The 15532-nt window shown below is 43.2% G+C and overlaps 1 protein-coding gene across 1 annotated transcript in view; it reads right to left on the bottom strand.

The window, feature by feature from the left end:
* Positions 1-5816: 5816 nt before the first annotated feature.
* The window catches only part of CARD11 (caspase recruitment domain family member 11), a 214293-nt gene continuing 204577 nt past the window's right edge, over positions 5817-15532 (bottom strand). Inside the window, exons 22-24 of the mRNA XM_069733924.1 lie at positions 8873-8997; positions 6623-6738; positions 5817-6414 (exon numbers count right to left, since the gene is read on the bottom strand). Coding sequence (XP_069590025.1) covers positions 6219-6414; positions 6623-6738; positions 8873-8997 — 437 coding nt within the window. The 3' untranslated portion in view covers positions 5817-6218. The remainder of the gene's footprint in view (positions 6415-6622; positions 6739-8872; positions 8998-15532) is intronic.

Genomic DNA, 15532 nt, shown 5'->3' with positions numbered 1-15532 from the left:
AAAACAAAGATTATTCAACATAGTTGTTCAGGGGAAGGATACAAAAAGCTGTCTCAGAGATTTAACCTGTCAATTTCCACTGTGAGGAACATAGTAAGGAAATGGAAGAACACTGGTACAGTTCTTGTTAAGGCCAGAAGTAGCAGGCCAAGAAAAACATCAGAAAGGCAGAGAAGAAGAATGGTGAGATCAGTCAAGGACAATCCTCAGACCACCTCCAGAGAGCTGCAGCATCAACTTGCTGCAGATGGTGTCACTGTGCATCGGTCAACTATACAACGCACTTTGCACAAGGAGAAGCTGTATGGGAGAGTGATGCGAAAGAAGCCGTTTCTGCAAGCACGCCACAAACAGAGTCGGCTGAGCTATGCAAAAGCACATTTGGAGAAGCCAATCTCTTTTTGGAAGAAGGTCCCGTGAACTGATGAAACCAAGATTAAGTTGTTTTGTCATACAAAAAGGCATTATGCATGGTGGCCAAAAAACACAGCATTTCAAGAAAAACACTTGCTACCCACAGTAAAATTTGGTGGAGGTTCCATCATGCTTTGGGGCTGTGTGGCCAATGCCGGCACCGGGAATCTTGTTAAAATTGAGGGACGCATGGATTCCTCTCAGTATCAGCAGATTCTTGACAATAATGTTCATGAATCAGTGGCAAAGTTGAAGTTACGCAGGGGATGGATCTTTCAGCAAGACAATGATCCAAAACACCGCTCCAAATCTACTCAGGCATTCATGCAGATGAACAATTACACTGTTCTGGAATGACCATCCCAGTCCTCAGACCTGAACATCATTGAACATCTGTGGGATTATTTGAAGAGGGCTGTCCATGCTCGGCGACCATCAAACTTAACTGAACTGGAATTGTTTTGTAAAGAGGAATGGTCAAAAATACCTTCATCCAGGAACTCATTAAAAGCTACAGGAAGCGACTAGAGGCTGTTATTTTTGCAAAAAGAATATCTACTAAATATTAATGTCACTTTTCTGTTGGGATGCCCATACTTATGCACCTGTCAAATTTTGTTTGAATGCAGATTGCACATTTTCTGTTAGTACAATAAACCTCATTTCAAGGCAGAAACATTACTGTGTCCAACAGTTATTAGATATATGAAACTGAAATAGCTGTTGCAAAAAAAACAATTTTTATAAAACATTAAGCTTAACCCCTTCACGACATGCGCCATACTAGTACTGCTAATGCCGTGTCACCCCCTTTGATGTGGGCTCCGGCGGTGAGCCCACATCAAAGTCGCGACATGTCAGCTGTTTTGTACAGCTGACATGTGCGCGCAATAGCGGCGGGTGAATACGCTATTCACCTGCCGCTATTAACCTGTTAAATGCCGCATTTAACCCCGCCGGGCGGCCGGAAATGATATCATCGCCGACCCCCGTCACATGATCGGGGGTCGGCGATGCATCAGGAAGGTAACCATAGAGGTCCTTGAGACCTCTATGGTTACTGATGCCGGCCTGCTGTGAGCACCACCCTGTGGTCGGCACTCACAGCACACCTGCATTTCAGGCTATGCCAGCTTCTAGCCTACCATGGAGGCTATTGAAGCATGGCACAAGTAAAAAAAAATGTTTTTAAAAATATGAAAAAAATATAAAAGTTTAAATCACCCCCCTTTCACCCCATCCTAAATAAAACAATTAAAAAAAAAAAACCGACACGTATTTGGTATCGCCGTGTTCAGATCTATCAATAAAAAAAAGCATTAACCTGATCGCTAAACAGCGTAGTGAGAAAAAAATCAGAAACGCCAGAATTACGTTTTTTTGGTCGCCGTGACATTGCATTAAAATGCAATAACGGGCGATCAAAAGAACGTATCTGCACCTAAATGGTATTATTAAAAACATCAGCTCGGCACGCAAAAAATAAGCCCTCACCCGACCCCAGATCACGAAAAATGGAGACGCTTGGGGTATCGGAAAATGGCACTTTTGTTTTTTTAAGCAAAGTTTTGAATTTTTTTTCACCACTTGGATAAAAAATAACCTAGTCATGTTAGGTGTCTATGAACTCGTACTGACCTGGAGAATCACAATGGCAGGTTAGTTTTAGCATTTAATGAACCTAGCAAAAAAGCCAAGCAAAAAACAAGTGTGGGATTGCACTTTTTTTGCAATTTCACCGCACTTGGAATTTTTTTCCTGTTTTCTAGTAAAAGACATGGTAAAACCAATGGTGTCTTTCAAAAGTACAACTCGTCCTGCAAAAAATAAGCCCTCACAAGGCCATATTGACGGAAAAATAAAAAAGTTATGGCTCTGGGAAGGAGGGAAGTGAAAAATGAAAACGCAAAAACGAAAAAGGGCCGCGACTTGAAGGGGTTAAGATTAATAGGGGTGCCCAAACTTTTTCATATAACTATGTTATTTTGCGTGTACACTAATCTACAGAGTTCCTCTCATGATCTGCAAAACAACTGATGTGGAGAAAGTAGAGCCCTTTTTATCTTGAAGGTTTCTTGTCCTTGACGGGGCGGATCCCCTCTCTCGTGGTGCCGTCATGGGTTATAAAAAAAACACATTACCAGGTAAGTAATACCCGTGTTTTCTGCCCACTCTTTTATTAAGGGTATGTGCACACGATGCAGATTTAGTGCAGAAAAATCTGCTGCAGTTCTGCACTAAATCTGCATCTCCTGGCAGAATCTGCAGGTGCGTTTTTGATGCGTTTCTTTATGCGTTTTTTGAGCACAAATCTGCACAAAAAACGCATGAAAAATGCATCAAAAACGCACCTGCAGATTTCTATTATGGAGGGGTGCAGAAACGCTGCAGAACTGCACAAAAGAAGTGACAGGCACTTCTTTGAAAACTGCAGCGTTTCTGCGCAGATTTTTCTGCACCATGTGCACAGCTTTTTTTTTTTCACATTGATTTACATTGTACTGTGATCACAGTGCAGTTCTGCAGCGTTTCTGCTGCAGAAAAATCTGCTGCAGTTCTGCACTAAATCTGCATCGTGTGCACATACCCTAAGGCCACCTCAATGGACAGTTATTCAGTCTGGTCAACAAGACCTCCAAAGGGGGAGAAGGGGAAAAAAGAGAAGACGTACCAGAGGGCGCACTTTCTTCTTTACATTTGAAGCCTACCTCCCCATCTTTCTTCTTATTCCCTCCTTTCCATTTCCCTCTTTGGGTCCTGTCCAGACAAGGGTTATCTGGATACATTCAAGGAGCTGTACCAATATGCATCCCTCTATATGCACCTACTGGCTTTCTATTTTCATCTCTTTAGGTCTTTGTCATATATATCAGGGCTGTGCAAGTTGCATCCCACAGAAAGGAACAGAGACCAGAATCAAAGGTGTGGGAGCTAATGCGGGGGCTATTATACAGCATGGGAATTAATACAGGGGCTATTATACAGTGTGGGAGCTAATGTGGGGGTCATTATACTGCATGGGAATGAATTTGAAGGGCCGTTATACAGCAGGGGAATTAACGCGGGGGCCATTTTACAGTGTTGGAGCTAATGCAAGGGCTATTATACAGACTGAAGGCTATTGTGGAGGCCATCATACTGTGTAGGGACTAGTGATGAGCGAGTATACTTGTTGCTTGGGTTTTCCCGAGCACGCTCTGGTGACCTCCGAGTATTTTTTAGTGCTCGGAGATTTAGTTTCATCGCGGCAGCAGAATGATTTACAGCTATTAGCCAGCTTGATTACATGTGGGAATTCCCTAGCAACCAGGCAACCCCCACATGTACTCAGCCTGGCTAGTAGCTGTAAATCATTCAGCTGAGGCGATGAAAACTAAATTTCCAAACACTAACAAATACTCGGAGGTCACCCGACCGTGCTCTGGAAAACCCGAGCAACAAGTATATTCGCTCATCACTAGTAGGGACCTATATACAGTGTGTAAGTTAATGTGGGTGACAGTCATAAACTGTGGGGCCTTTATACAGTATGGGGGCTACTGTGAGGGCACAAAGGAGGAATTATCAATATGTAAGAGGCACAGTGGTGGCATTCTTGTGTGCGGCAGTATGAGGAGGATTGCTTTTGTACCACACAGTAGATTCAGTAATAGGGATATATACAGCATCAGCGGATAGGTATTGGTGTATCAGCGGATTTTGGCGTTTGTGCAGAGTGGAAAAGATGGGAACAGAACTGGAAATGTGAGAAGTGAAATGTGTCTTTGTTGTAAGCTCTGCAGCCGAGTCCTGGCTGGAAGAAGTTGTGATGTTGGTCTAGGTCAGATGGACAATACAGGAAAAGTGAACTACTCCATAAGACGGAGGATCAGCTGTAAATCACTATCTATAACTGTACTGTAATCACTTATATGTTTTGCAGAACTCGTATCTACAGTACGGTGGTAATATCAGGGTTGGTCTTTGTGGAGATTTTTTTTCAGTTATAGTAGGGTCATCTGCTGAGGTTTCCCTATACGCATGACTAAAGTGCACCACCATAGTTAATCAGGAGTTAGGGGCCCAGTCAAATGTTTTGCCCTCCCTGAACTGAACCCCTAGCTATGTCTCTGGAAGGGGGTGAATACTTTTGCAACCCACTGTATATGGAATACAGCTTGGGAGGTCATATATGGCCTTTATACGTTTAGGCTTCGTATGATTTTACTTTGAAAGAACAATGAAATCATGTTCTTCATTATTGAACAAAGTGAGTCTGCAGCAGACCAAGACCACCCTACTCTACTGGAATACAGGGTAGTGCTCCTCCACCTAAGCAGCACAGTTAAAACACCCATTTTAAATCCATTTCCAATAAATTCACACAAAAATATTTCTGCAACATTTCATCTTTTGACTGTTTATATTAATGTATGCTTTTATATTAATATATATATATATATATCTCATATGCTTTTATTAACAGGATACATTCTCTAGCCATATGGACAACTAAAAGTGCAAACCGTACAAAAATATCTACTGTGTGAAACTGCCGAACCCATTCTTTTGTCATGGAGCAGACCACGGGAAGCCCAAGCCTGTAACAAAAACTTCCAGGGCTGTCTTGTGATAAAGTCTGATTCCTGTGCACATTATAAATAAAATGATAACTTATACCCCAAAATCAAGCCTAAAAATGTACATTTTGACTCTCAAAAAAAACAATGCTTTATAAAGCTACATAGACACAAAAAAAATAAAAACGAAAACCAGCTAAAGGGGTTTTCTGGGCACACAGATTATTAAAGAACTTGTCCACTACTTGGACAACTTCTCATACCCCTCACGTGGCTTCCATAAAATAATAAAGCTTTTATTCCCGTCCTGTGCTGGTGCTGTTCCCACGGTGTTGGTACTCGGTCTCCTGGCCCTCCCTTGCTGTTGTTGTTACACTGGAGGTGTGCACAGGGAGCACGGATTGCAGGCTCCACACAGAATCAGTAATCTTATTGACTTGTAAAATTAGCCTGAGGAGGAGGAGTTGGGATTTCCAGAATACTAGATTACATTAGAATAAATGACTACATAACATGACCTATTGCTCTCCTGCAGTACACTGATCTTGTGTAGTGCCAGTGTCAGTACATGATGTAACATTTTTGTCTACAAGAGAATCTCAGGATAGTGCATACAGAGTGAAGTGTTAAAAATTTTAGGAATGAGCAACTGTGCAGTGATTTATCCCTCTTGAGACTGTAAAGAAGTCTCTAGATGGGGCTTTGTAGGTGGAATAGATCGGCTGACAGGATGTATAGGATATAAACAACAAAAAACCACAAACCTGGCTAAAGGTGAGCTAAATAATGAAAACAAATGGAGGTTGAGTGACTCTTCAAAAAGGACACTATAGATAACTTCTTCTAGGAAGTGAAATTTACTAGTAATAAACATGTTCTATTTTTAAGAAAACCTTCTTGGAATGACAACAATTTTCTTCTGTGGACACCCACCGTGTCATCCATTACTGTGTCACTGTTAAGGCAGGAAGTTGAGCACTGTTCATTGTGACTACTTGTCGAGAACCACAGATCTGCCAAACTAGTCACACACTGGCTAATAAGAGAACAGGAGCTCTGTGGTAAGCAGACCTTGTGTAGGTGACATTGGTGGGTCTCAACTCGGAAATCCAGCATCTGTTACCCATAGACCAAAATAACAGGAACCATGTACTATGGAAATATTTCAAATCAGAGTGTGACGCCTGGATTTACACTGGCAGCTAATTATCATTATGGTAAGGGAATGTTCGCCTTTAAAATGATTTAGTCATCTATCCAAACTGTCTTCCTTTGCTCCTCAGCGATTCTGTCCTTGATAACACGGATGAGATCATCAATGGCGTTCCATGTGTCGGCCTCTATTGTTGCGTAGAGACAAGGAAGGGCCTCCAGCTCCTTCTCTTTCTGGCGACAAGCACGTAGAAACTCCTCTTCATTCTCCTGCTTTGACAACAGCCTCCTGCAGGAGATGAACATGTTCACTTATTACAGCTATTATTAGCAATTGTTACATTTTACAGTTAGAATAAAGCTTTGCTTTACTGCGACATTAATCAATGTTCAGAGTCTTATTTTATGATTAAGGCATACTGACGGCGTATGTGGGACAAAGGCGCAGCATAAGACATCACCATTACTTCAATGAAATTCTTTATGAATAACAATACCTGAACTTTTTCATGTTCTTCTCAGGCATTTTGATGAAAAGAATGATGGGGAATATTCTTGCTTTAATTAAGTCCTTTGTACATTGCAATCCAATATCAAGCAAACAGTGCATATTCTAAAAAAGCACACAATGATAATTAATCACATTATTTGTACTGGTCGAAGAAAATGCTTAAAGGGAACTTTTCTTTTACTGCATGAAACATCCATTTAATACAGTTACTAATAACATTTGTGCTGCTCTGCTATGTAATTTTTTCTCCTTGTAAAAGTCCTTCTCCCACACTGTATACTGTAAGGGTCTCTGGTCTATAACATTGTCACAAATGGGGGGATAAGTGACCGGACCCTTCCATCAATTGCCTCCAGTACCTCTGGAAACAGCAGTTGAATTAATGCTGAAATTACTGTTAGACCTCTTTCACATGTCCATGTCTCCAGTACGTGTGGTGACATATTTCACGTGTCTCGGAGACACGGATACACATAGACCCATTCAATTGAATGAGTCTGTGCACATGTCAGTGTGTTTCAACAGATCATGTGTCCATGGGTAAAACACGCTGACATGTCTGTTTTTTACCATTAGCACGGGCCGCACACAGAACACACATGGATGTCATCCGTGTGACGCGCACCGTCGCCTGAGATGCAGCACTACAGTAAGCGCTGCTTCCCGGCACCGGGTGCTGAAGATGGCTATTATCATTCTCACCTGCTCTGCTGGCGTTTAGCGGAGAATGAAGAGAGTTGTATTCAGGTGATCACAGTGAACGCAGTCGGGTACTATTACTCCCATCAGCCTACACCTGCTGCCACTAATAACAGTAACAGCAGGAGCGGATGATGGGAGTATTCATTAGTCGGCTCCTGCGCGGTAAATAAATAATCTAAAAAAAACGGCATGGGTTCCCCTATATTTTCTATAACCAACCAGGCAAAACTCACTGCTGGGGGCTGCAATCCTCAGTTGTCAGCTTCAGCAAGGTCAGTTATGAAGAATAGTGGAGTCCCCACGCTGTTTGTTTAATTCTTTAAATAAATAATTTAAAATAATGGCGTGAGGTCCCCCCCCCCCCCCCCCCTTTTTTGGCAACCAGCCTTGCTAAAGCTGACAGCTGGGGGCTGGTATTTTCAGGCTAGTAAGGGGCCACTGATATAGGCCTCCCCCAGCCTAAAAATAGCAGCCCAAAGCTGCCCAGAAAAGGCACATCTATTAGATGCGCCAATTCTGGGGCTTTGCCCGGCTCTTCCCACTTGCCCTGTAGCGGTGGCAAGATGAGATCCTCGCAGGAGTTATACGGCCGTCTGTCTGCACCCTAAAGTTGAGAGTCTCCACTTTAAGCCCATATTGATTATATAACTGTATCTTGAATATTTCTGATAAGCAGCTAACATGTCAAAATTGTAGTCACTGTCCAAATATTACTGGACCTAATGGTAAGAGGTATTCAATGGAAGCCACTCATGGACTGTGGAGCAATTCAGAGTAAAGCCAAGTTCAGATGAGTGTGTGCAAAATAGCCTGTTTTTCATTTGTTTATCAGGCATGTGCCTGGTTCTTACATCAACACTTCAATAAATAATATAAGGCAAAATACAGGTTCCTATTTTAAGTGTAATATATGGGTGCAGTGGCATGAAGGGTAGCTACAAATAAAATAAAGATAACAGATGGGGGGTGATTGAAGACTCATCACTCAGTTTGGTGGCCAGAAAATCCTTTAAATACCTAATCAGATGGTTGACTACATTGGCAAATTCATTTAGGAAATTGACATTGGAGGATGGGGTATTTCTTGAAACTCTGTACTAGCATTTCACTACCATGCAGAAGGGGTCAATGACTGACCGCTGCCTATGTGTATGGTCTTTTTCTTACTTCATGTCACCTGACTTGGATATTGTGCACATGCCTTCATGCAGAGTTTGGGTGGTGGAAAGGGCGAGGTGAGATATGGCTCCATGGAACCCATGTATAATATGCATATGGTGGCTTATTTGGATATTGTGAGAGCCACACATGGGCACACATACGGTCAGGCAAAGGCTTATGTCTCCTGGGTATCAGCTCCTAAATCACCACCAATGAGATCCCTGATTGTCATGTTAGACAATAAGAAAATCTGTTTAGACTGACAACTGACAAGATGGTCAGACTATAAAAAAAACAAAACAAAAACTTTACTAGAATTTGAGCAACCACATTTTTTTACGATGTTTAGAAATTTTTTTTTTTTGGAGCATACCTTGGAAACAACAGACTCAATATTAGCAGGAGTAATCCACTCATAGGAGTTTGGGTTTCTTTCTCTGGAATAGATGATTGTTTCTGTTCTCTGTTTCTTCTGAAATACTTCCTTTGGTCCACTTTCTAGAAGTAAAATGCAAGCAAGTGAAATATACTGAAACTGTCACAATACATTTACCTGAGTGGGGTCATGGCTGCCTGTTACAGAGGTAAAAGGGTCTTCTCATACACAGTCATTTGCAGGGTACCTCAGGGTACTGCAACCGGTCCCACACCACTGTCCTGCACAATCCGACCCACCTCAACTAAAACCAGTAAAACTTTAATTTTTTTAATTTTGTCATATATTTTTGTCATTGGAGTTTAATATTTGTATGTTTTGCATTTGCAATGTGAAAATAATAAAGAGCCAGCCAACCTGCTTTGTACTGATGAAGACAAGAACCCCAACATGTCTGTTCCCACATAGTAATAGTAATTCTGAGAATTTGCCAAAAATGTAGAAAGATGTGCAACTTTCTGTTGACATCTTTTTTCAAATGTCCTTTTATTTATTTTTTTTAACATGTTAGCAGTGCTAAAAGTTTTGCAGCAATTTTTAATTTTTTGCAAAATTTTTTTTTTACAGACCGATTCAGTTTTGAAAATTCTTTATGATTTTATGTCAGAAACCCCCAAAAATGATATTTTAAAAACGGCACCCCTCCAAGTATTCAGTCGCATTCAAGAAGTTTGTTATCCCTTTAAGTGTTTCAGTGGAATGAATACAAAGTGGAATGAAAAAAAAATTAAAGATTAGATGCTTTCAACTAAAATGTTGCTTTAGTGTAAAATTTGTCATTTCTCAAGCTGTGATGAGAGAAAATGCACCCTGAGGCGATGTTCACAAGACCATATTTTCAGTACGAGTACTGGCCATGACAAAACTGATAACACTTAAGGTACCGCTACACTAAACGATTTACCAACGATCACGACCAGCGATACGACCTGGCCGTGATCGTTGGTAAGTCGTTGTGTGGTCGCTGGGGAGCTGTCACAGACAGCTCTCTCCAGCGACCAACGATCCGGGGAACAACTTCAGCATCGTTGAAACTGTCTTCAACGATGCCGAAGTCCCCGGGTAACCAGGGTAAACATTGGGTTACTAAGTGCAGGGCCGCGCTTAGTAACCCGATATTTACCCTGGTTACCATTGTAAAAGTAAAAAAAAAAAACACTACATACTCACATTCCGATGTCTGTCACGTCCCCCGGCGTCAGCTTCCCTGCACTGTGTAAAGCATCGGCTGTAAAGTAGAGCGGTGACGTCACCGCCGTGCTCTGCTTTACGACCGGCAGGCGCTGACACAGTCAGTGCGGGAAGCTGACTCCGGGGAACGTGACAGGCATCGGAATGTGAGTATGTACTGTTTTTGTTTTTTTTTTACTTTTACAATGGTAACCAGGGTAAATATCAGGTTACTAAGCGCGGCCCTGCGCTTAGTAACCCGATATTTACCCTGCTTACCAGTGAACACATCGCTGGATCGGCGTCACACACGCCGATTCAGCGATGACAGCGGGTGATCAGCGACGAAAAAAAGGTCCTGATCATTCCCAGCGACCAACGATCTCCCAGCAGGGGCCTGATCGTTGGTCGCTGTCATGCATCATAACGATTTCGTTAACGATATCGTTGCTACGTCACAAAAAGCAATGATATCGTTAACGAAATCGTTGTGTGAAGGTACCGTTAGACCAATGTTACTCAAAGGGACCGTTCAGATTACATCTTTTCACATGGACTGAATGACTGCATAAATAAATGGCAGCATGCCCTAGTCTCGTCTGTGTTTTGGATGACGCTCGCCTGTTAACAGCTGAAAATTGTTCCGGCAGCAGCTTTAAGTGAGCGTGCCACATGTCAGACCCCACTGATTTCATATTTATGAGCTATCCGGTGGATAGGTCATCTATGATTAGACCTGGAGAACCTCTTTAAGTGGGTTCTTCCCGCTGCAGCAATGCCATCCATGTCAACATTAATTGTGGTTTGGGCATGCTGCAGGGCTCAGGGCCATTTGGCTTCAGGAGTATGCTTTTTACTGAATTGTTTTTTTACTGGAATGTCACTTTTCTAGCTTTTCTTGGAGCTACTAGTGATGTGAAAAACCTCAAGTTTTCTGTTGATATGAGTAAGTTTTTGTTTTTTGGCGAATGAGTTGAATTTCTTATTGGTACCATTTTTAGGGTATGTAACATTGTTTTAATTTATTTTCATTCTAAGTTTTGGGAAACAATTAACAAACAGCAATTCATAAATTGTCTTTATTTTTTTACACTTTTTATGCTGTGAAAGTGATAAGAAAACTTTTCTCTTTGTCTCTGCATGAATACAGTGACACCAGGGTTACATACTATTTACTATTCATATATTATTTTTATATTTTTGTTATTTTTGCACACTATAACTTTTACAAAAATATATTTGCTTTTGCATTACCCCTCACTGAGAATTAGAACTTTTTTTATTTTTCTACTGAAAGAGTTGTGTCCCAGCTTGTTTTTTTCCAGCTGAGTTGAAGCTTTTATTTCCTATTTTGGACGGCATAAACATTTGCATTTTCAAACTTTTTTGGGTGCAGAAGAAAAAAAGAAAACCTACATTTTGTGATTTTTTTTTTTAATGCCATTTCCCATGTGGTAAAACTGATAAGGCTGGTTTCACATTTGCGTTTGTGTACGCAGCGTTTCTTCCGCAATTATCTGCATGCGTCGTGTATTCCTTTATTTAACATTAGGGACGCATGTGTCTGCGATCAGTTGCGTTTTGCCGCGTTTTACGATGCCATGCGTTGTTTCGTCGTCTGCGGTTTGGCACGGTAAATGCTACATGTAGTAATTTTAGAGGCATCAATTTGCCGCCTAGAAACGTATGCGGTTGTTAGCAGAAGGAATGCGGCAAAAAAAATGCATTGCTATCTATGTGAACGCATGTGTTCGCAAGCACATGCGTTTGCTTGCGTTTGTGAACGCATGCGTTGCACCACAGGAAAACATGTCTAGACACTGATTAGCCACCCCCCACATACAAACTGATAAAGGGAGGGAGTGGACATTTGCAGGTCACTACTCAGCAGACTGGGAACAAGAGTAGACGCAGCAGACCAGACACAGGAAGGAATTTACACTCTGAACAATGTGAGTATATCCTAGCCAATGTCTTTATTTTCTATTTTCTGTCTCTATATGTCCTAATTTCTGCCATTTATTTCTTTCTGCGTGCATCAGAATGTCATCTTCTTCTTTTGAGGAGCAAGGGCCTGGGCCTGCACAAGCCGAACATGTCAGTGAAGTGAGTACTCACCTCCTCAGATTGGTAAGTATTCACTGTCACATCTACACATGACACTTTTTTTTTTCTTTTTTTAGAGCACTTCTTCCACTGCGGCAGAGGCTGAGAGCAGGAGCAGCGGGGTCACGGTCGGGTGGCTAGGCGGCAACGTGTACGTATACGTGGCTGACTGTTTATTGTATCCTCACTTTACTATTGGATGTTCATTTCTTTACTTTCCTCTTTCTTTCCCTTTTTCTTCTTGACTCCTTTTGTTTCTTGACTTTCAATATTCATGCCATTCCTCTGCCTGTTTTCTTTCTTTTCCTTATGTTAATGTATCCAACATAAATAAAGACATTCATTTTTTAGGCTCCAGAACGGGATGAGGACCTCATTGAAAATGACCTCCTTATCTCCCTGGTCCATGAGCGAGTCCCGTTGTGGGACACCCGGGTTCCGCAGCACTCGGACAATGTGACGATCCGACGGCTATGGAATGAGGTGGCCAAAGCAATGTGGGACTCGGGTCCGAAATGCATTTTGTAAGTATTGCAATGCAGTGTGATGCAGCAGTGACCTTGGCCATGATCACACAACTGTGTGTGATGAGAGAAACTCTCCGGAGTTTCTCTCATCACACACAGTTGTGTGATCAAGGCCAAAAGTCCATTGTCTAACCATTCTTTTTTGTTTTTTCAACAGTGCTCAAAGTCAAAACACGTTGGCGTTCGATGAAGGATCGCTTCGTCAAGAGAGCCGGGTTTCTAGTGGTTCTGGAGCAAGGATCAGAAAATATAAATACCACCGCATTCTGGCATTTTTGAGACTGGTCCTTGCCCAGAGAACGTAAGTATTTTTTTGGTGTATTAGGTTGTGTTGTAGTGCCTTAAAGGGACACTGTCACCTGAATTTGGAGGGAACAATCTTCAGCCATGGAGGCGGGGTTTTGGGGTTTTTGATTCACCCTTTCCTTACCCGCTGGCTGCATGCTGGCCGCAATATTGGATTGAAGTTCATTCTCTGTCCTCCGTAGTACATGCCTGTACAAGGCAATCTTGCCTTGCGCAGGCGTGTACTATGGAGGACAGAGAATGAACTTCAATCCAATATTGCAGCCAGCATGCAGCCAGCGGGTAAGGAAAGGGTGAATCAAAAACCCCAAAACCCCCCCTCCATGGCTAAAGATTGTTCCCTCCAAATTCAGGTGACAGTGTCCCTTTAATCTGTATGTTTCTGTTCCACAGGAGTTGGCGCTTAACTTTTGTAAATGTTTGGTAGTAATGTGTTTTTTTTCACAGCACATGGAGCAGCACTCTTGACCCTGGTTCTGGAGCGGTCCTTCATCAGACAGCCACGGACCCGTCTCAGCCATCCAGCAGCACTGCAGCAAGTGGGCCTGGCACACAAACTGGAGACCAGAAATCTGGTCCATCAGGTGTTCCCCTTTCCCAGTCCTCTGTCCCTTTTTTGGGGGGCTCTTCCCGGCAGCGACAGAGGGCCTGGGACAGGTCACTCATGCCCGAGTTTTTGCACTTGTCCTCGGTCTTTCATGATGGACTCAAGGCGATGGGTGACCGATTGGATACTGCCATTAGCCATATGAATACACGTATCCAGGAGGTCACCAAAAGCCTTGACCAAGTGAAAGCCGACCTCCAGAGGCCAGCACATCATTTTTTTAATCAAATTGAACAGGGCATGTCGGAACACCTTACTCCTGATCTCCAGCTTAGTGTCATGCAGGCCTGCAATGCTGCTTACGTGCAGGCTATGCAGCAGAGTCGGTATTTTCAGCAGACAGTAGCGGCATATCCACCTGTGCCAACACTGTCACGCTTGACATCAATGCCAAGCTCTGCTGCATACCACTGCACGGCCACCTCTATTCCAAGCACTGTCGGACACCACTACAGCACCACCACCATGCCGAGAGCTGTTGTACATTCCACCGCCACCACCATGACAACTGCTGCTCCTGCTTGGACCTCCTCCACTGTCACCACCATGCAGCAGCAGCACCCGGATCAGGACAGGTTGGCCACCATCACCAGGTCCCAGCAGCAGCACCCGGATCCTAGCATGCTTTTCAGAACCAGCATGCAGCAGCACCCAGATCCTGGCATGCTTTTCACCACCACCATGCAGCAGCAGCAGCACCCGGACCCTGGAATGGCTTTCACCACCACCATGAAGCAGCAGCACCCGGACCCTGGCATGGCCTTCCCCACCACCACAACCATGCAGCGGCACACGGACCCTGACAGGTCAGCCACCACGACCAGGCCGTAACAAATGAGCCCACCGAGGCTCCCCAGACCGCAGCGCCGCTCCCAAAATGGGAAACAAAATTAAAAAACAAAGGACTGTGAAGAAACCAGATTGTATCTTAATTTCCCAGACAACCATGTTTTTTGCAAACCAAAAGAACTGGCTTCTTATCTGTATATTGGCTTGTGAATTTAAGTGTTTATGTCTGGTGGGTCAAGAAGACAGACTTGCCAACTGATATACTATCTAACATACTGTGTAAAGGTACCGTCACATATAACGGTATCGTTAACGATATCGTTGCTTTTTGTGATGTAGCAACGATATCGTTAACGAAATCGTTATGCATGACAGCGACCAACGATCAGGCCCCTGCTGGGAGATCGTTGGTCGCTGGGGAATGATCAGGACTTTATTTCGTCGCTGGATCACCCGCTGACATCGCTGAATCGGCGTGTGTGATGCCGATTCAGCGATGTCTTCACTGGTAACCAGGGTAAACATCGGTTTATTAAGCGCAGGGCCGCGCTTAGTAACCCGATGTTTACCATGGTTACCATTGTAAAAGTAAAAAAAAAAAAACACTACATACTTACATTCCTGTCATGTCCTTCAGCGTCAGCTTCCCTGCGTCCCCCAGTGTCAGCGCCGGCCGGCCGTAAAGCAGAGAACAGCGGTGACGTCACCGCTCTGCTTTCCGGCCAGCGCTTACACAGAGCAGGGAAGCTGACGCTGGGGGACGTGACAGGAATGTAAGTATGTAGTGTTTTTTTTTTTTACTTTTACAATGGTAACCAGGGTAAACATCGGGTTACTAAGCGTGGCCCTGTGCTTAGTAACCCGATGTTTACCCTGGTTACCCGGGGACTTGGGCATCGTTGGTCGCTGGAGAGCTGTCTGTGTGACAGATCTCCAGCGACCACACAACGACTTACCAACGATCACGGCCAGGTCGTATCGCTGGTCGTGATCGTTGGTAAATCGTTAAGTGTAACGGTACCTTAAAGGTACCTTCACACATAACGATATTGTTAACGATATCGTTGCTTTTTGTGACGTAGCAACGATATC

This window comes from Ranitomeya imitator, chromosome 7 (genome assembly GCF_032444005.1).
Source record: "Ranitomeya imitator isolate aRanImi1 chromosome 7, aRanImi1.pri, whole genome shotgun sequence".
Lineage (NCBI taxonomy): Eukaryota > Metazoa > Chordata > Amphibia > Anura > Dendrobatidae > Ranitomeya > Ranitomeya imitator.
This window is presented reverse-complemented; position numbering and strand designations above follow the sequence as displayed.